The following is a 21,702-nucleotide window of genomic DNA, read 5'->3' on the forward strand; positions in this document are numbered from 1 at the left end:
TTCTCTTAGTTTTAACTGTGTCACTGACTTAATGAAAAGATTAATGAAGGAATTAACAAAAAGTAAAAATGAAATCACAGAGTACAGGAAGTGAGATAGTATTAAACCACAACGTACGAAATTGCGAAAAGAACGAAACTTATAGGGTATGATTATTTTTGAAGTTTTTTCTTTTTTATAAGAAAAGGAAAGTATATTGACATTTTAGTGTGAAAAAGCATGGGGGACACAATATTTATTCAAATGTGCTCAGATTAATGTCAATTTTGCTGGTTAGTTTACGGAACCCTTAAGATCTTAGAAGTTTGTCCCCAGATTATGACAAGTGTAGAGGTCCAATTTGGTTATGAATATATTAGAGATTAAATGATCCTTATCTATTTTTATAACTGAATAGATTACTGGCGTTATCACTATTTTAAAAGCTCGAAGCTTATTGGTGAGAAAATAAACGATTAATTCGTTGAAAGTGTACAAACGCAATTATCTATTATGTTTCAATTATAAACTTTGCTAAATTTAACCTCCATTAATTTGCGTGCGTAGAGAGAATACTGGCCTACTTCGAAATCAGAAATTACAATTTCATTGAGATACTTAAAAAAAGTAAGAAAAAACTGATCAGAAAGAATCAATTCAAAATAATAAGGAATATATAATGTATTCCAAAAGCCTAGCATATTCATATTCTTGAGCTTATTTATTTTGTCCAAGGGATGCATGAGGATGATAGAATTTCACTATTGCATTATTAGGAATAATTATAGCAGTATGTTCCATAAAGTCACTTATCCTTCTTTGCACTTACTTTTCTTTGTGGATTTATACATAACATTAAGTAATTAATGGCTGAGAATTAGAAATAAAGGAGGAGGAGAAATAATGGATGTGTTGAACTTTTTTAGTATTAGCACCTTTAGAATCTATTTATATATATATAGGGTGAGATTAGGCTTATCTGATAATACTCTCTTAGCACTCCTTTTCGTAATCTCTCAGTGCGAGATAATTATGTAAAGAGCAAAATCCAACAACAAAAGATACAATGACCAATCATTTATTATACTCAATAGCTAGCAATTATCAAAAGAAACATTATACTTAAATGTATTCCTTTATAAAACAATATGAAAAAAATCTTCAAAAATACATATAAAAAAGGAGCATATGGGGTAATATAACTTTATCAAGGGTGAAATATTGGAATATTGAACACCTGTGATTCCTACATGTAAAGACCAAATATGCATGCTTTAGAAGCTTAGTGAATAATTAAATGTGGCTGTGATGAATAAACTTAACTACAGGTATTATCAATATGAGGCAGTGACAAAGTACTTAAAACGATTCCATTAATCAAATAGGATACATTGGGACTGGTAGTTATTGGACTGCTGGGAATAAAATTCAGGCTTGCATGCAGTCAATGTATGCACCAATTCGCATTGTTGAAGTGATGATATGCATGATGATAAGCAGAGAAAGTTACCACATGGAGCAATATTAGGTGGCCTTTCGATTGTCGTTACAATATATATATATACTTTTTAAAGAGAAGGCAGAGAAACTGCTGTTCTCAAATATTCATTATTTATTTCAAAAAACTGAACTCTACTTAAGAAATATTAAGTTACCAATGCGCGAACTTAGTTGTCAGCACCAACTCAGTCGAACCACATTAACGGAAACTGCTCAGATATAGTCAGTACCTATCGTAAAGTATTTAATTTCAATTTGATATTAAAATTGGATGTCAAATTGTGATTAACTTATGACTAATGTGCAATAATCTTTAAGTTTGGCATTGGAATACTCAAATTTGTAAAATTTTAAAAACTCAATCTCCAACCTTCTAAAGTTTGCATGTTTCGACGCCATTTATTACTCAATCGAAATATTTCTTGCACTCAGTAATTAAGGCTGTAAATCTTATATCCTCTCATCCTAAGGCTTAAAAAATTGTTTAAACTTTTAGTATAAGACAAAATTAACAATGGCCCAAATATCCAATATGAGTGTATAAGATTTTTACCCTATATATTTTAGGGTGTAATGGTGGCATTGCTCTTATTTGTGTGTTTTTTTTTTTATCCTTCAAACTTTTTAGTTTTGACTACAGGTAGGTGCACTTTGATTGGTTAATCCATTGGAGATTTGCTAAACTGGTTTCATGAAATGATTTCTCCAAGTAGTGAACAAGAAAAAGACAAAACTTGGAGCTTATAGGAGAAGCAAAGGATTTTGCACTGGCCCAGGGAATTGAGGAGACCAACCCAAGATTATTATTTTTTGCATTATTATTTTCCATTAACTATTGCTTTGTTGAGAATCAGTGACTAGGAGCAAGCCATGTAGAGTGAACAGAGAGAATAATAGAACATGATAAAAGAAAAGAACAAAGATGGATATGGAATTAATTCCTTTCACTCCCACTAACCCCCTTTTCTTTTTTTTTTTGATGGTTGGGGAATCATCTAGCATACTCCATTTATACCAAGTAAATTCTTTTGCATAACCCAACAGAATAATTTGCTTAAAATGATATAATCTACAAGAGCAATATCCCTTTTTTCTTTTTTTTTGAATTATTGGTACTAATTAACTGTTTAATAACTCTGTACGTATATGTATTTAAAAGTAAAAAAACAATACAAAAAATATCTTGTCAGATTACTAGACAAGTCATTGTATAGTGAGGCATAAATACTTTACCTTTATTAATTTGCCAACAAACCATCATTAATTATAATCGTGGAATTTTCCTACAAGAATGTAGATTAATTTTTAGTATCATATACACTCTTACTTTGGTGCAAAAACTCGGTTTGGGGTTAGGTGGGATTAGAGTAATTTTGTGTTTGGTTGAAAATTAGGTTTAGTCCAAGTATAGATAAAATATTGCTTGGTTGTAATAGATGGGATAATAAGGATAGTGGGTAAAATAGTGTTTTGTTTGGTTGAAGTAGTGGGGTGGGGTGGGGTTAGTTGGGATTAGTTAACCCCACTCCAGTGGGCTATCCCGGATTAGTCCATTTGGGATGGGGTTAGCTAACCCCACCCCTCTAAAATCATATTTGAAAATAAAACTGGGGTTAAGGAGTTATCCCACCCCTTAACCCCGAACCAAAAACGAGCCTAGGGATTAACCACAAAACTACTTTGTGCTTCAAAATGAGGTGCCTTGGCGCCTACAATTTGGGGGCTTTTTAAAAACAATTGTTTATTGAAATTTTAATTTGTAGATTTGTAAAATATAGATATGAGCAAACCATGTCCGCGCTCTGTTAGTGAGGTTTCAAAAGAGCGGCAAATCATTTAATATATTTTAAATATAATAAATAGTTCGTCACTTTTTTTATCCTAAATTGATTGACCAATTATTAAAACACAGAAAGTAATAAACTGTTTATGGCGCTTTTTTCAACTGCTTATATGTCACATACATGATTATGTATATGTTCTATATATTCTATTTTCATAAATAAAAATTTCGTCAAGTTTATTTTTATAAATATAAAATTTTAAATTAAACCATAAGTTTGCAAATACTTGTGTCATGATCACTCCCTCCTCTCATTGCATGCGCCTGTTTCGTCCCGCTTCTACTTTCATTAATTGCATCATTTTTATATTACTAAATGAAAAATTAAAGAGCTTTGTAGAAAAAGAAACAAAAATAAAATTTTTATATTTGAAAGCAGCTTTTCCATTTTTTGATTTTGATGAGTAGCTTTTCCTAATAACTTTTTCTGATATAATTTCCTTTTTTTTTTTGTTTAAATAGAGGTTAGTAATTGAAAGTACGAAATTGACCTCGTGATCTGACTATCTGAGCGATCAATTACTTCTACGCGCAGCGTGATCGCGGGGCATTTCCGTCCATTCCGTACGCAAAAGTACGATCGTCTCCAAACCANTTTTTTTTTTCTTTTTTTTTCTTCTCCCTCTAAAGCAAACATTAACAACAGCGAGAGATTATAATACACGAAAATCTCATTCGAAAGAGCTTTTTTTTTTTTGAGAAAGAAATTATTCTTTTTGGAGAAGCGCTTCTACTACCGTGGGCTCGGCGCGGGGGAAGGACGAGGAGGAGGAGACGATCGCCATGGATTCCTCGCGGTGGAAGTTGGTTTGCTTCGCGATGAACGCCTCGATCGTGCGCCGGAACTCCGCCGCCTCCTCCGCGCTCGGCACCCACTCCTCCTCCGCCGCCGGCGCCGCCTCCTCCTTCCTCCTCCGGATCCCTAGATCCGTCTCGGATCGCCGGAGCTCCGGCGATCGCCGCCGCCGCCGGTCCTTCCCCCCGATCCTCTCCGACCGGCTCCGCCGCATCTCCACCCGCACCGCCTCCTTGTCCTCGAACTCCGGGGCCGGCGCCGGCGCCGGCGCCGGGACGGAGTAGCCGCGGGACTCGAGGAACTCGCGGTAGAGGTCTCCGGCGACGGGGGCGGGGTCGGGGGAGGAGCTTGGGGCAGACGGGGAAGGGGAAGGGGAAGGGGAAGGGGAAGGGGAGGGGGAGGGGAGTGGGGAGAGGTGGCGGGAGTCGGCGAAGAGGAGGAGGACGATGGCGTTGCCGAGGAGGAAGACGAAGCGGGGGCTGAGGAGGAGGGAGCCGAGGCGGCGGAGGTGCTCGGCGGCGGCGGGGATGCGCGGGGTCGACGTCGACGACGACGACCACGAGAGGAGGAGGAGCGCCGCCGCCACCGCCTCGGCGAGGCGGAGGAGCCTCGCCGCCATCGTCCGGAGGCGGCGGTGGCGGTGTCGCCGCTTCGCCGCCGCTGCCGCCGCCACCATGGGCTTCGGATCCGCCTTCGCCGCGTCCATCTACTAGGGTTTCGATCGGATCGGAGGTTTTCGGGTTTTTGGAGGGAGGAGGGAGAGGGGAGAGAGAGTGAACGCAAGTGAACTCTGGTGAGTGTGTGGCTCGTCCTTTTATAAGGAGGTGTATTGGTTTTTTTTTTTTTAAAAAAAAAAAAATTGTTTTTTTTATTTTTTTAAAAAAATTAAATTTTGCTTCTTTTTGTTGTTGTTGTTGCTGTTGGTTTGGTTCTTTTTGTTTCTTTCTAATTTGGACCACTGCTTACAGGGAAGTGCACTGTTTATACGGATTTTCGTTTCATTACACTCCCAATGCAATTTTTTTAAAAAAATTATTTTTGAAAAAGTAAATGACTATACCTGAGCTCTACCAAAAAATAAATTTGATGGAGACAACCCCTAACGTGAGGTTATATTTTACCTATTATTTTTATAGATTTGAAATTTTTGTCATTCGCGTGATGAACGACAAGTAGAATGATATCACGTTGAAATCTGTTTCTATTAAAAAATTGAGATCATAGTTAAAAGAACTAAATATAAAATAATTTCGATAAATTTTTATTTTATCCGCAACCAAACACTGCTTTAATATCGATAATAATAATAACAATTTATTAGTATTGGATGAGGCATATTGGAAGTGGTTTATATAGTGCTCTATAGGGAGAGAGAATATTATGGAACTTCAATATTTAGTGGATACGTAGATGGTTCTTTTCTTATATTCCTCGCCACGTTTTTAGCAGTACCCATTAGAGGTTATGGATTTAATTGCTCTAATAACTTCATTGAATATGCAAAAAAAATATCAAGATATTAATTATTTCACATTTACAGTTAAATTAAATTTTTTTTAAAATTAAATAAAACAGATAAATTACTATCTTTCTCTTTAAAAAAAATCAAAATTTTTATTTTTAAATAACACTCCGTTAGATATTGCATACCTTTGCTAAAAATATAAAAATGAAGCATGCTTAATGCGGAGCTTATAACTCATATACCATGGCCCTAGTATGCCTCAAAATTAAAATATAAATAATTAAATGCGTTATATAATAATCAAAACGCCTACATATAAAAAGTCATGAACTGTGAATATTAATTTCTCACAAATTGAACAATAGTTCTTTCTCTATGTTAATCAGTGGAGTGCTTGACGTGTTATGGTATGATTTTAATCTTATAAATTTTTCCGCATAGGGCCTTCAGATGATTCTTATTAGTTTATATAATGGATTAGATTTTGATTTTAAGATGTTGACTATTAAAATTGAATCCGATGGATGAGGTGCGTGGATCACCAGGTGCAGTAGATATTTTTCTGAATTAAAAAGACTCTAACAATTATTGACTTAAGACCGACTATTCTTAACTATTTCTAACGTTAAAGAATTTGGTGGTCGGTAATTTAAAGTCTCACATTCAAAATCTAGTTGCTTCACATTGACTTGACTTAAAGATTTGTCCTATATGGTACAATCACAATTTTATATTGTTAAGATAAGGAAAGAATGAAAATATTTTCAATCTTTTTGAATTTTTTATAGCATAAAAATGATACGTTGAAAAATTATTTTTCGAGAAAAACATTTTTATAAGGAATATTTTTTTTTTCTACAGTTTTTATTTTTTGAAAAAAATTCGAAAATCTTTTTACAATCTTCTCATGAAATTTGGAAAAGGCTTCTTCACCGAAACTATTTTTCCTACAAATTGAACGAATAAAAACCAAACACCCGATTATTATTTTTTGGGAAAACTTTAAAAACCCTTCCTGTGGTTTCTAACTTTCTCACTTTAGTACCCTGTGGTTTAAAGTGTATCAATTTGCCCCCTTGTGGTTTTATTTTTATTTTTTCTATAGTTTTTTTCTTAATATTTCGTTAAATTATATGCAAAAAAAATTTCAGATATCCATCTAGATTTACCGAATATTTACTTTAGTACCCTTTAATTTTAATTTTGTTACTAATTTGAGAAAAAAAATAATAAAATTAATAAAAAAAGAGAAAAACGAAACCACAGGATGGCAAATTGATACAATTTAAACCACATGGTACTAAAGTGAGAAAGGTGGAAATCATAGGGGGTGTTTTTGAAGTTATCCTTTATTTTTTTTATTCGCTTCCGCTTTATTTATTTTTTTTAAAAAAATATAATTATTAAATTTTTTGCCGTTTGCGTTGGGGACTGCGGGCACTGCGTGATGACAAACTAAACCGTAGTTTGGAAAAAACTTGCCAAAAACGGGAAGGTGTCATCTCATCCGAGGCGTATCCACGGCGTGATCGTACGGTGGCCACGTGCAGGTGGATTGTTGGAGGATGATGGACGGCCCGGGTCCGAGCCCCCACTCTTTTCCCCTTCAAAGAGCGCGGGAACCTGATCGCGTGTGGTCTGACCCGACCCTTTGATTTGTACGGCCCAGATCACGTGGGGGTGGTGTGGGGTTAGGTGTAGACATCCAACGGTCCAGATCGGCCTTGACGCGCTGTTAGAACTTGGAAGATATTATCGGGGCCTACGCTGTGTCAACTGGCCGAACTTGAGCGACGCGCTGTTAGAAGAAGATAACGAGCGAAGATATTATCGGGGCCTACGCTGTATCAACTGGCCGAACTTTAGCGAGCTAGCTGGGATCTGTTCGTTCGTGTTCGCTCATTTACTATATTATCGGGTGTCAACTGGCCGAACTTGTACGAGCTGGGACCGGTTCGTGTTCGCTCATTTTATTAAACACGCCGAATACGAGTTCGCTCGTTAAACTATCAAGCAGTAGATTAAATTATTATTATTATTTTTTTTGAGAGATAGATAATACGCTATCCGTTTCGTTTATTTTATTTAGAAATAAATTTAGCTGGAAATGTGAATCAACTAAGATTCGAACTTGGAATTTCGGGTACCAACCACTAAGCCCTTTGTTACTTGCTCTAGGGACAGTCGGTCAGTAGATTAGATTGTTAGTTATGCTACTAGATGAAAAATTGAAGGAAAATTAGAATTTAATTTAACAATTGAAATACACAAAATATAAGTCTTCTTACATTTGGATTGACCTAAAATCAAAATAGTAAAAATTTATAATATATATTCAAGTAATATCGAGCTGAACACAAGGTGGCTCCTGAACAGGGAGTTGAATTGCCAGCCCTACTCCAGACAACGAAAAGGTTTAAAATGGTTTAAAATGCGACAGTCACATCACGTCATCTATGTTTCTAATCAATTAAATTTTTTTAGGGTTCAACAATCACATCATGATTTCTCTTTTTTAAAAGAATTGTACTATACTCTTCTCTCAATAGGATAGATTTAATTGGCTCGGGGCAAAGATGATGTGGTTGTAGCAGCTGTATAGAAGGCCACAGTCTAGGACCTACTTGGTACCGAGAACTATGAGATGCTACTTTTGGAATGCAGATCAAAATCATTAGCATTGTAAAAAAGTATGATAGAAAAGTATTATATTTTACTGACCGTCCCTAGAGCAAATAGCAAAGAGCTTGATGGTTGGTACTCGAGACCCAAGTTCAAATCCTAGTCGATTCAAATTTTCAACTAAGTTTATTTCTAAATAAAATAAATAAAACGGATAGCGTGCTATCTATCTCTCAAAAAAAAGAAAAAAAATATTACATTTTTGTTTCCATAGACTGTTTTACTTTAGACTCACTGAAACTCTTTCTCCGACTCGTTTTGGATTGATAGAAAACCTTCAATGTCCAATGGGCTCTAAATTACAGTTTCGGCCCTCAAACTATGAGGCGTTAAATTTTGATTTGGTATATTTTTTTGACTTGATATTTTTATATTGCTGTAAATTGGTAATATAGTCCAATTTAGTTATTGAACGATGGTGCTCCGTAGATGTGGCCATGAAGTGTTTTCTTAGTCATTGCCACTTTATTGGCCACAACACTTTCACGCCATTGTCGTACCAGTGTACCTCACTGTTCAATCAACTGAATTAGACCGTGAAATTGAATCGTAACAATCTCAAAAATTTGAGCAAAAAATTATAATAAATTAAAGTTTTGAGTACTAAAGTGTCATACGCCATATGATTTGAGAGATCAAAAGTGTAATTTAGTCATTGCAGAATTAATATCTTAATTAACTTGTTGCTATTTGTGCAACTTTATTATTTTTCAAAAAAAAAAAGATTTATGTTTCAAAAAATACTACTTATACACTCCGAAGCTAGGTATAAATCTTCAACCTATATATCCACGAATTTAGACAACTTTTTTAAATTTTAAATGTTAAAAAAAATGATAATACTCGTATAAAAAAATTGGCTCTTAAATAAAAATGATGTAAAATTTACACTCTTTTTTTGATGTACAAATAGCATTTCTTTGTATTTTATAGTATATTCTTGAATATAATATATAAATATTATTCTTTAATAGTTTAAATTTTTAGATAATAAACAACTATTTTTAATAATATTAAAGAACAAAACTCTGAGTTCAAATTCATCCACTCTTCCACATTAATATTTGGATGGGAAAAATGGCCATGAAATTAAAACTTTGGCTCAAAATATGAAATATTATTAATCACATCCTACTGGACATGCATGTTTCCTTCAGGTTGGAATATTTGGATCCTGCTATTAATTTTTAGTGTTTTATACTCAAATTCGACACACTTACAAATATAACTATGCATTTGTATTTGTGGGACTGGTGATTTATATTTTATTATTTATTATTTTGTATATGTTGGTCTCGAGGGAGATTTGATGATACATGCACGTGCCAGGAGGGCACACGTGTGCACTCGTTGGGACTTGTTTACTGTGATGAGACAAGTCAAACATTTGACTTTGTACCCAATTGGAGCAGGTAACGTGTAAGGAAGTGGCCACTTGCTATGCTAAATAAATTCCAAAGTACTTTGATGAGATTATACAATAATAATAATAATAATAATAATAATAATAATGAAGTGTAGTGAGACATCATTTAAATCGAAAAAAAAAAAGGTGCAGTGAGACCATTCAAGTGAAAACTATTCTTAAAAAACAAAAAAAACTTTAAATACCACTCATGTGATTTTACACTTTCTCATTTTAATATTCTGTAATTTAAAATGTATCACTTTTATACCCTATAATTTTATTTTTCTCTTTTTGTTATCTCTTTCATTAATTTTTTTCGTTAAATTAGTGACAAAGTTAAAACTAAAACATACTAAAGTGAATATTCGATAAATTATAGATAGGGTATATGAAATTTTTGTATATGATTTAACAAAAAGTTAACGGAGGGACTGACGAAAAGAAAAAAAACAAAACCACAGGGTACTAAATTTATACAGTTTAAACCACATGATACTAAAGTTAAAAAGTGCGAAATCACAAAGATGGTATTTGAAGTTTACCCTTAGAAAGTAATAAGATTAATCCAACCTTCACCATATATATATATATATATATATATATATATATATATATATATATAAAATTTTAGATCTCAATTTTTTTTTTCTCAACCTTCGGAATTAATTGCCACAGATTTCTTAACTGTTTTTTGTTTTTTGCTATCACATCCTCAACTTTTAGGGACAAATGTTACAATTAACCTGTATTATGTTGGTAAACAGTTTCACGAATATCTTACAAACATAGTTAATCGGTTACTTTATATGTGTAGATGCAATTATTCTTCGACTAAAAGTTTAGTACAATTCGAGTTTAGAACTATATATTCTAATCCTATATAACAGTTCTTTAATAGTTACATGAAAACACATGGGATACAAAATAAATTAAAAATCTTTGTGTTTGTGGAAATAATAATTAGAGTTATTAAATGTAAAGCAACTATTATTGAACTCAGTGAATTCTCAACTTATGACTAAATAATTTAAATTAATGAAAGTAAAAAATTAAAGATGATAAATTTGATGGACCATTTCAAAATATTAATTTTAGGGTCTCCATACACCCTTTTTTTTTTTTTTTTTTTTTTTTTTTTTTTTTCACNTTTTTTTTTTTTTTTTTTTCCTTGTTCTTTTTAACAATATAATAATACTAGCAATGAAGTTGAGGGGATCGGAACTCGAGGCTACTAACCCAAGCACTACATGGGATTTTAAATACAATTCGAGTAAAAAGAAAAATTTTGGCACTCACTTGTGAGAAAAAAGAAACAATATTTTTAATAAAAAGGGGATAAAAAAGAGAAGCAATTATTTTTCAAAAGTTAGGTTAGGTAATGACTTTGAAGGCCATTTGGTCATCATTTATTGCACTCAATTTTCTTGGTTTCAATCATCATTAGATCCACTTATAAAGTGATTATTAGGGATTGATTGGTTTTTATTAAGTGTTTGGAGAAGTGGATATTATAATATATATTTTTTTTCCTGAGAGTAAAGCTGTGCCAAGTGAATGGTATAGATTAAACAGAGTTTTGTGAAATAATGATACTTTATTTCACATTTATTTCTTTTATTTTAATTTGTGTTATTTTTTTGGAACTAATTGTTTATCTTCACATGAGCTGCAGTTCAAGTTTCTGCAATATATATGTGTAGCTAGTCTGCACCTTAGCAGCTGGAAACCTATGTAGGGTTCAGAGAATCTTTTATCATAGTTATAAAAAAAACATTATAAAAATAAATATTAAACCTTTTTTTTGTGTGATGTAGATGCAGATTCATTTCCATATTTAAGGAGCAGGATTCAAATCTAGGTCTCCTAACATTGCATAATCTACTTGGTCTTCTTATATTTTAGCAAATTGCCATTTATTTGTTTAAACTCGAGTTAACTTAATCGAAATAATATATCATCAAAAGCACAGAATTTGCATGCTAAGATTACGTCGAAAAAAAAAGTTAACAGAAAATTTGCATAATTTTGTTTGGCTGACGCTTTTGCAAAAGTTTTTATCAAAATCCAAATTGATCATTAAAGTTATCTTACAAAAGATTCTATAGACACACGAAGCGCAAGTGTTGCGATGGACCTGTTTAATTTAAGGCTTACAGACCAAATTAGTTGTTTTCTTGCAGTAAAAAGCTTTAATTTGCTTACACAGCATCTCTTTCTTTTCTTAACATATAACTTCACCAAATCATTCAGAAAAAAAAAAAAAACACTCCAGAAAATTTTAAATAATCCTACCTAATATACCCCCCATGATATCCAAAAGAATAAACCTTAGGCCACTACTATTAGCTTCTACCTTATCCATGGTTTTATTCAAATTGCTTTGGATAGTAAATATCCAAAAGAAATATGCTACAAGAAATAAGATGCCACATCTATGTAATTAGGATAAGATCATTCCAATGAATTAAATTACAAGCTAGATAACTTTTTAATTGTTCTTGCTTGTGCCTACTCTTCATTACACATGTAATGATAAATCAATACCTTATTCTATCTTATCCATTCTATTATATATTATAAGTGTTATTCTTCTAATAACACCTCACCTATTTGTTGTTAACAATTCAAATAGGAAAGGTATATGTACCTTCAAATTTCATTAAACAAAAGAGAATCAGATTCCAGAAGCAACATCACTTTAATATAATTTGCCAACCACTTGCTAGAAGAATCTTGCCATGGATAGTGGTTCTTTCACCACTCCAACTTTGTTAAATCAAGCATTAGGAACTACTATATGTAAGAGAACACGTAAAAAATTCGCTCCATTTGCGCCTCCATTCGTGCTTGGTCTTGTATTAACACTCGATACTCAGATGCTTGGTCTTGTATTAACACTCGATACTCAGATTAAGGCAATTCGAAGTAAACCCTCTTTTAGTCGCGTTAAAATACGACCTTTTTTACGACCTTTTTCACGATACGACCTTTTTTGGAAATTAGAAAGCCTTAAAATACGACCTTTTTTACGATAACAAGAGTTTAATGTACGTTTAGGATCCTAGTTAAAAGGATATCTAAGTGTATCTGAACAAAGAAATGTGATTGAAGGGGGTTAAGAGATGATTGTCTAAATGTTAAAGGGGTTAAATATAGCTATTTGTATTTTTTTTAGAAGGGTAAAGTGAAAAGGATTTTTTTTTTTTTTGAAATTTATCTCATTTTCTTTCTTATATATATATATATATATGTAACTTTATTAGTATTCTTAGAATGAGAACAATTGAAATGGAGAAAAACTTCATGTTAATAAACAAAAGCTTAAACTTATTTTGCCCATATAGCGAAAATTTCATATCTATTTTGTGCTCAACAACATTCTTAAAAACGAATCACTATAAAGTATAAACCAAATAGTTCAATCAAATTTATTGCTCCAACTGTTCGGTTAATCAGTTTATAAGAAAAGCATATTGATCAATAAAAAATGAGCTTGTAAGGAGTTGATTTCAACCGAACCCGCGTTTAATATGTTTGTCGAGTGTGGTTTCGACAAATTAAAACTTTGTCATGCATCAAAATTATATTAATCAACTGCAAAACAAGTTGGGTTTGGAGATGAAGGGAAAGGTGGGATTTTGGTTGGTTTTTTTCTTTTTCTATAAGGATGAATATAGCCCTGGATTTTGGCTTTATGCTTGCTTATTATTTAGGAACTTTATGCTTGTTTATTTAGGAGAAGCAATCCACTACATCAATGTTTATAGAAGTGTTATGATTCGAGGTGGGTCATATGTTAAAGGATAGTGCTTGAAAAAGTGCATCCTATTTATTATGCTTAAAGCGCGATTTGGAATTGTAGATTTATAGCCCTGTATAGAAGAGTGTCTAATAACCGACCTAACGATTAGTGACCTGAAAAAAAAAAAAAAAAAAAAAAAAAAAAAAAAAAAAAAAAAACTGATGTTGGGAGAATCTGAGTTTGCTAAAGTTTCTAAACGGCGCGATTCGATCATTCAAATTCTCCATCATCATTCATTTGCTTTACGAAATCTTTTTTTAAAAGAATGATATTACGCGTCTACGTCCATTCCAAAAGAGTAGATGAGTTTCGAATAGTGTGCGGAGTTTCTAATCTCGTGACTGTATCTCTTAGTATAATGTAATTCTCAACGCCTTGATTATATTCGCATCTACTTCTGAAAATTGGCATTGTTACATGACAATTATCATGCTATATATGCGGCTCCAAAACTTTTTTTTTTTTTAGTTATTTTGATAAAATGACAAAAAATTGTTACATAACAATGATTATATTGAAATAACTGCTTGTACATCCGTATGCGTCCGTGGTCCTTCACTGTCTCGAATTAGGAGGCACACTCAATTATGCCCAATAGTAAGATTAGTAAGATTTAATTTATATTTATATTTTTATTTTTTTGTGAAAAGAAATAGTAAGATATGTTATGGCAATTGCGGCTAGTCTGTTCATTTTCGCAAATAATATTATAATAATATTATAAATATCACAATGAGTTAGTTAAAGTATAGTTTTTAAGGTCAGAACCATTTTCGCTCGGTAGTGTTAGACAACTTTTAGTATCAAATGGACCCTTAAGAAAGTTATGATTTACAAAGATGAACTATTAAATGCTTAAATGAGAAGAAATTCTACTTGTACACCCCAAAAGGAGGGTGATGTAGATCATACACCTTTCATTTTAAGATTCACAAAAATTATTTAAATTTTTAATAAAATTAAAAAAACTTGATGTGACAGAACAAATAATAAATCTTTGGTTCGAAGTGGGCCTATAAACATATCAATGGGCCGAAAAGGCCATTTGATCCAAAACAACTGGGCCTGAGCATCGATAGAGAGCCTCTAAAACAGCTTACCCATTTTGCAAAAACAAGAAGTCAAACGTCTATTTATGACACATTTCATATTTGTTTTACCGAAGGTGAAATTCTGATTAAAGTAGACTTTCGGGTGAACTAGAGTTCGATAAAAAAAAAAAAAATACTGTTGTTTGTGTTGTTGTGGAACGGAAGTCTTTTTAGTTTTGCTGTTTGTTTGACAGAAAATAAATAATATAGAAAATAAAGGTATGATAGATAAATTATTATTATTATTATTATTATTTTTTCTTAATTGGCTTAAGGTTAGGATGGGTTGAAAGCAATTATGATATTTCGGAGAGTTTGAGTTTCGGCCGAATGAGAAGTTACGGTGGTCCAAACAATGAAAGTGAGCATTTATGATTGAGAATTACTTCATCCCTTTCTATTTTCGGTAAAACAAATATACCTTTAGGCAAGGATTTAAGTGCTATGGCATGATGTCATACCGGAAGCTTGCTGGTCCAAACAATGAAAGTGAGCATTTATGATTGAGAATTACTTCATCCCTTTCTATTTTCGGTAAAACAAATATACCTTTAGGCAAGGATTTAAGTGCTATGGCATGATGTCATACCGGAAGCTTGCCGGCACAGTGCGTGCCCGACCGTGCTGATACGTGCCAGACCGTGCCGATGCGTGCCAGTCACAAAATTCATATGCCGACACATAATAGTATGAAATTTTTATTTTTTTTAGCAACAAAATATTCTAACAGTTTATTATATATTTTTTTTATCAAATCTTTTGAATTTTATTGAAAAAATTATCTACTAATTTAAAAAATAGAGTATTTTGAGCTGTGCCATCGGCACAGAAATGTATCGTGTCGATATTTTGTTGGCACGATATGGTACAACAAATATGATCCATATCGATAGACGTTTAAATCCTTGCTTGTAGGCAAAAAGCCAGACAAAGTTTTTAAGCCTCATGTATAGAAGCTCTGGTTTGAAGTTTTATGCTTTTCTCACCATCCAAAGCAACCAACAGAAGTTCAGCAAAAGATCTTTTACTGTATTCTCAAACAATACTTTTACAGTAGCTCCTGTCAGGCACCACGACCTTAGTCCATCCATACCTACACAGATCAGACTAGATTTAGACCACAGTTGCTGTTCACAACCAAACACTATTTTAAGTCGAACCCAGCACCTGATCCATGGGATCTCAATGTTTGGTGTGATCTTTCAAGTAAACCAAAAAGTAAATTTCATTATACTCCCTAAACATTCACTTCATCTCAATTGATTCAGTTGAAGTCCTGCAACGCCAAACTGCAATGAAGTGAACAACTAGTAGAGATACATAAGCAGGAAGATATCCACCCTTTTATTTGCACATGAAGGTTAACAGCAGAATTGTTCACTCAGCCAAAGGAAATTTTTGTGCCCTTTCTTTTCCCCTGACTTGTATGACTCAAATTGAAAGCTAATCAAAACCCAAGTTAAATGTTAGTTTTCCTTCAACTCTCAATGAAGTTTGAGCCATTTCAGTTCCTAATTTAAAGTCATCTCATGAGATCTTGCTCGGCCATTAGCAAAAGTTGACAATCCTTTTCTGATTTTTTGAGATCAGTTTTTGTGCTCATGGCTGTTCAAGATCTCACGACAAAGCAATCAATTAAAACAACACTACCGACAGCATCCTAGAACAAGAATCTTCTAAATTCTCTCTTAGTTCCATCAACAGAATAGCCAAACCGAAGAGAGGAAGCAAAAGAGTTTCGTTAATATCAAATAAAACTTATAACTGAGACAGAAACATATGCATACATATAATAGGATTGCAAACCAATATACTTCATGTACCTTTTTTTAGGTTACAGAAGATCCAAAATTCACTATGTTGTTAATTACAACAACACAAATAGGAATATACTTCCTACATCACGCTAATCCAGATCTTCTAGAGTTGCTAATTCTAACTAATGCAACTTACACACAGACAAATCAACAAAGGAACTTACTGCAGCTGGAGTTTCCTCACCATACTACTAGCTTTTTATAGTACTAAACATAGGCACCTAGAATGTTGATGTGTATTGATACTGAAACTATCTGTTACAAATTCTGCGAATTGGCAGTTCAAAGTACGAAAATCGATTCAACTTCTAGCAGAAATAGGAGCGAAAGTTACAGAAAGAAAATTTTATACATAGGAAACTCTACATCACAAGCCATACACTAGCAATTGCAGCGCCAACTATAAATCAATCAGTCTAATTTAATCGCCGTGAAAGAATACGACAGCAAAATCATGAACCCACAAGCAGGAACAACAAAACAGTCCTCATAAGATCTTTTTACCCTAAATTCATCCGTTTAACGACAAATAGGAACAACGGGCGTTTGAATAAAATTACTTTAAAATAACCATTTCAGAGCAAACGCCGGCATTCACCAACGTAATGGACAGTACCATAGCTGTGAGCTCGCAAGTAAGAGCAACAAAACAATCCTCACAAGAACAACCACGTTCCTAAATTTGGTAAATCAACATATAAGGAAGAGGAATCATGCGGAATCATGCATTAAGATGTAGTGGGAGTGTTGGGTTCACTTCTTGCCGCCCGTGCCCTCGTAAACTAAGAGAAAAGGAACCATTTTGAAGCTAACACTGATGTCCACAATCATGGACTCGCAATCAAGAGCAACAAGGCATTCCTCGTAGTAACAACAACAACAACAACAACAACAACAACAACAATTCATGTATGGATAAAAGTGATTAATCATACTATAAGAAAGAGCGGGAGTGTTTGAATCACCTCTTGCCCGTTCTCGCGGTTGTAACTTCAACATAAAAGAAGGCAACAAAATGTAGGTTTCTCACAAATGATGATGATGATGATGACGACAATGATGAAGGTGAGCAGGTTCATAGTTTTAGAATTGGAGAATAGAATTGGAGGGGGTTGAAATGGTTACTTCTTGGCGCCGCCCTTGCCCTTGGAGGACTTCTTGCGCTGGGGGAGGACGATCTCGCCGTGGCGGAGGACGGGGATCTCCATGAGGGAGGAGAGCTGGCCGTAGCGCTTGCGGAACTTGTCGACCTGGTCGGCGTCGGCGAGGAGGGCGGAGCGGCTGCCCAGGTAGAAGGGGTGGTTGCCGGACCACACGTCCACCGTGTACTCCCGCTGCGTCCCGCCCGTCGTCATCACCAGCTCCCCGTTGCAGTACACCCGCGCGTCCTCGTAGAACTCCGGATGCACCCCGCCCTTCTTCCGACACTCCCACCGCCCCCACTGCTGCTGCTGCTGTTTGTTTTCAAATAAATTTAATATGGAAGAATTTTCAATTTGTAACAACTTATTATAGATTAAAAATCGACACCCGATAATTCTAGAATTTAGATATATTGGTTACCTGGGATGGGATGAGCTTCCTGGGACTCCTGGTGGCGGTGGAGGTGGTGGGAATGAAGGGGGTTTTCAGGAAGAGAGCCATGTTTTTTTTGGTTAATCTTTTCTCTCCTTCTTCTTGCTCTTCTTTCCTGGGGGCTTATCGCATCCTCTCTCGTCCGAGCCAGGAAATAATGGGCTGTTTTGTCGAGTGACGGAAATGCCCCTGAGCGACATTGGGTGCAAAATGGGCAGGGCTATAATCGGGTTGGCTCTAATTGGATTTTAGAAATGCTTAAAAAATTTAGACAATTTTTTTTAACAATAAAATATAAAACTATGATAATAATAGCTTAAAAAATTGGATAAAAAAAACACGTACCATTGTTATTATTTATTTAAATAGTCTCTCTAGATTTAATATTTTAAAAATAAATAAATGCGAAAAGATTCATACCAAAAAGCTTGTCTTTGATGAAAAAAGTGCTAAGTTTTATACCCAATTTTGAATGCACAAATAATTAATACCGTTCATCATCGCAAGACTTACCAAAGTCACCTCATCTTATTACGCATCACTTCTATAACTTTCATTGCGCCTATGTTCAGTGGAACGAACACTTTAAGTTGCTCTCCCTAACCCCGCTTGATATATACCTAGTCAAAATTTACTTCAGTTAATAATGCACTTGCAATATCTACAGCCACATAAACGTTAAGGTATTACATTTCGAAACAGTAGACATTACCTTAATCCAACAGGAATCTACTCTTCAATAGCTTTTGTGCTGTAGCAGAATCAGAAGAATCACAACTGCAGTTCAAACTTCCAATCACACCAAAAGCTCGAGGCATCTTATTTGCCGAACATTTGAGTTCTTCAATCAAAGAAGGTATTCTGCAAGCGAAGCTAACAATCTTTACAATACGACTAGCCGTTAGCCGCCAATTCTTCATCAGTTTCCGAGTTTAATTCCGGCATAGAGCCCGCCGTCCGAGCCCCGTAGTCCACCAATCCTAGCATCCCATAAATCTCCTCTCCTCTCGGATGCGTTCGGTCCGCGGCCACGAACACCCCTACCCCTCTTTCTTTCCCTCCTACCGCCACCGAAGACCACCCCGCGCCCTTCTTAACCCCCTTCTCCCTCATCCTCTTTCTCTCCTCCGCCGCCTCGCCCCACCGCCCTTTCCCCGCATAGATATTCGCCATTGCCACGTGGGGCCCCGCGCCCCACGGCTCTGCCTCTATCACCCTCTCTGCCGCTCTCTTCCCCACCTCCTCCTCTCCTCTCGCCGCACACGCCCTTAGCAATGCCGTCCACACCACTCCGTCCCTCTCCCTCTCAGGCATTTCTTCGATCACCTTCTCCGCCTCTTGTATTCGCCCCGCCCGGCCGAGTAGGTCCACAACGCATCCGTAGTGTTCCTTTGTAGGCTCCAATCCGTATTCCTCCCTCATTGCCTCAAAGTACTTTAACCCAAGCTCCACCTTTCCCGCGTGGCAACACGCGGCGAGCACTCCGATGAACGCCACCCTATCCGGCTTTAAACCAATATGCCGCATTTTATCGAACAGTTCAAGGGCTTCCTCGCTACGGCCGTGCTCCGCGTACCCGCCAAGCATGGCCGTCCACGAAACAACGTCGTCGCGGCGGGATTCGTAGAATACCGCTTTGGCGTCCCCTAAGCTACCGCTTTTCACGTACATGTCGATGAGCGAGCTCGCGACCATCGCGTCGCCTCCGAGCCCCGTTGCAATCGCAAGGGCGTGGAGCTGGCGCCCGGCCTCGAGCGCGGCTGCGCCCCCGCACGCGCTGAGGAGGCTCGCGAGCGTGAACTCGTTGGGGCGCGCGGCGGCGCCGTCGCAGCGCCGCATCTCGGCGAGCAGGGCGAAGGCCTCCTCGGCGCGGCCATCCTGAGCGTACCCGGAGATGATGGCGCTCCACGAGACGACGTCCTTGGCGTCCGCCTCGCGGAACGCGGCGTCGGCGGCGGCGAGGCGCCCCGCGCGCGCGTAGAGCGTGACGAGGGCGTTGGCCACCGACCGCGCGCCCGCGAACCCCCGCCGGGCCGCGTGCGCGTGCACCTGCTCCCCCGCGCCCGTGAGCCCCAGCCCCGCGCACGCGGCGAGCACCGCCGCGTACGTGTACTCGTTGGGGGCAACCACGCCCGAGGAGCGCTCGCGCATGCGGGCGAACGCCGCGAGGGCGTCGCCCTCGCGCCCCGTCTGGGCGTAGGACGCGATGATGGTCGTCCACGCGACCACGTCGCGCGACCGCATGCGGCCCAGCACGGCGAGGCCGAGGTCGAGGTGGCCGCACCGCGCGTACATGGCGGCGAGGGTGTTGGCGACGAACGGGGTGGCGTCGAGGCCGAGCACGGCCGCGCGCGCGTGGACCTCGCGGCCGCGCGCGAGCATCCCCGCGTCGGCGCACGCCTTGAGGGCCACCGCGTACGTGTGGGAGTCGCACTGCACGCCCGCCGCGCGCATGTCGGCGAAGCAGCGCAGCGCGTCGCGGCACCGCCCGGCGCGGACGAGGGTGGATATAAGGGCGGTCCAGGAGACCACGTTCTTAAGGGGCATTTCGTCGAAAACCTGGAGAGCTAGGGCCGCAGAGCCCACCTTAGAGTACGCATCTACAAGCGCGGTGGCGACGAAGACGGAGCGAAAGGCTAAGGTTTTAAGGGCGAAGGCGTGGAGTGCGGCGGCGTGGGGGAGGAGGGAGGGGTCGGAGGCGCAGGCCTTGAAGGCGAGGCTGAGGACGAAGGGGTCGTCGGGGGCGAGCGCGGGGTCGCGGGAGCGCATGCGGGAGAAGAGGGAGAGGGCGCCGAGGGGGTCGGAGGCGCGGACGTAGCCGGAGATGATGGTGGTGTAGGAGACCTCGTCTCTGTGGGGCATTTCGTCGAACAGGTGGCGTGCTTCATTCAGGCAGTCGGATTCCACCAAGCGTTTGAGCCGGGTGTTGGCCTCGTAGGGGAAAGGTGGTGGGCCGGTTGGGACCGGTCCGGTTGAGATGGGCCGGGCGAACCGGAGCGTTTGGAGGTGAGCCGGAGAGGGTGAGAGTGCGCGCATTGGGTTTGTTTAAATGTGGAAAGGTAAACGCTTCTTGCGTATTTTTTTTTATAGTGTGTCCAACATTCTATCCATCTAAATAACTAGGGCTAAGCTACTATCCTATTAATAGGATAGGAGGACTTATCCTATCAAGTTGTTCTTGATGATCGAGATTCCGAATCGATGATCGGAGCCGTTGAAGTTGATCTAGAGTACTTGAAATATCTAGAAATTAAATTTCATAAATTTTGATAATGGTTTATACGGTGATCAAAGTGTCGTAAAATCGACAATTTTTGACGGTCTATATGAGCCGTTTGCTTGTTTAACGGTGTAGAGCAATCCAAATTATTTGAATTTTTGATAGAAAATTCTTTATGCTATTTAGATAATGTTTGATAACTCTGATTACAAACTGAGAAAGTCTAACCTCTATTTTAAGAAGGTTATTCATTTATGATCGTTCATTCTTCAACTCTTAAGATGAACTTGATAATAATTTTTAAATAATACAAAATTTGGTTTCTAAACATTTCTAATTGTGTAGATCAACTTCAACGGTGCCGATTATCAATTTGAAATTCTGATTATTCAAATCGACTTAATAGGACAATGGTCCCAATCCTATTAATAGGATAGTAGCCGAAACCTATAACTAGTAGGGATACTTCTTTCTATCTTTTTATATTTAGATGGATAGAATATAAAATATGCATCTTTTTTAAG

The 21,702-nt window shown here is 37.3% G+C and overlaps 3 protein-coding genes across 4 annotated transcripts; all 3 read right to left on the bottom strand.

Annotated features, from left to right (window-relative positions):
* Positions 1-3,917: 3,917 nt before the first annotated feature.
* LOC109704729 (translation initiation factor IF-2) lies at positions 3,918-4,916 on the bottom strand. The gene has a single exon (XM_020225503.1). The coding sequence runs from the start codon at positions 4,822-4,824 to the stop codon at positions 4,030-4,032; it is 795 nt and encodes a 264-aa protein (XP_020081092.1). The 5' UTR covers positions 4,825-4,916; the 3' UTR covers positions 3,918-4,029.
* Positions 4,917-17,216: 12,300 nt separating this feature from the next.
* Positions 17,217-18,108, bottom strand: LOC109704728 (50S ribosomal protein L31, chloroplastic-like). Of its 2 annotated transcripts, none has more exons than XM_020225501.1 (2): positions 17,947-18,108; positions 17,217-17,837 (listed from the first exon to the last, which is right to left on the bottom strand). In XM_020225501.1, exons 1-2 carry the CDS (start codon positions 18,025-18,027, stop codon positions 17,505-17,507), a joined length of 414 nt encoding a protein of 137 aa, XP_020081090.1. In that variant the 5' UTR covers positions 18,028-18,108; the 3' UTR covers positions 17,217-17,504. The 2 variants fall into 2 exon arrangements, with proteins under 2 accessions (XP_020081090.1, XP_020081091.1); XM_020225502.1 differs by having other exon boundaries at positions 17,217-17,834; positions 17,947-18,102.
* On the bottom strand, positions 18,029-21,122 carry LOC109704727 (putative pentatricopeptide repeat-containing protein At3g47840). The gene is made up of 3 exons (XM_020225500.1): positions 18,671-21,122; positions 18,472-18,578; positions 18,029-18,147 (listed from the first exon to the last, which is right to left on the bottom strand). Exon 1 carries the CDS (start codon positions 20,992-20,994, stop codon positions 18,853-18,855), a length of 2,142 nt encoding a protein of 713 aa, XP_020081089.1. The 5' UTR covers positions 20,995-21,122; the 3' UTR covers positions 18,029-18,147; positions 18,472-18,578; positions 18,671-18,852.
* Positions 21,123-21,702: the final 580 nt, after the last annotated feature.

Source organism: Ananas comosus, unplaced genomic scaffold, assembly GCF_001540865.1.
Source record: "Ananas comosus cultivar F153 unplaced genomic scaffold, ASM154086v1, whole genome shotgun sequence".
Lineage (NCBI taxonomy): Eukaryota > Viridiplantae > Streptophyta > Magnoliopsida > Poales > Bromeliaceae > Ananas > Ananas comosus.

Excerpts from the sequence above, each read along its gene's own strand:
- LOC109704729 (XM_020225503.1), bottom strand. The coding sequence starts at position 4,824 with ATGGACGCGGCGAAGGCGGATCCGAAGCCCATGGTGGCGGCGGCAGCG.
- LOC109704728 (XM_020225501.1), bottom strand. The coding sequence starts at position 18,027 with ATGGCTCTCTTCCTGAAAACCCCCTTCATTCCCACCACCTCCACCGCC. Across the intron at positions 17,838-17,946 it reads GGAAGCTCATCCCATCCCAG|CAGCAGCAGCAGTGGGGGCG; the intron begins GTAACCAATATA and ends GAAAACAAACAG.
- LOC109704727 (XM_020225500.1), bottom strand. The coding sequence starts at position 20,994 with ATGCGCGCACTCTCACCCTCTCCGGCTCACCTCCAAACGCTCCGGTTC.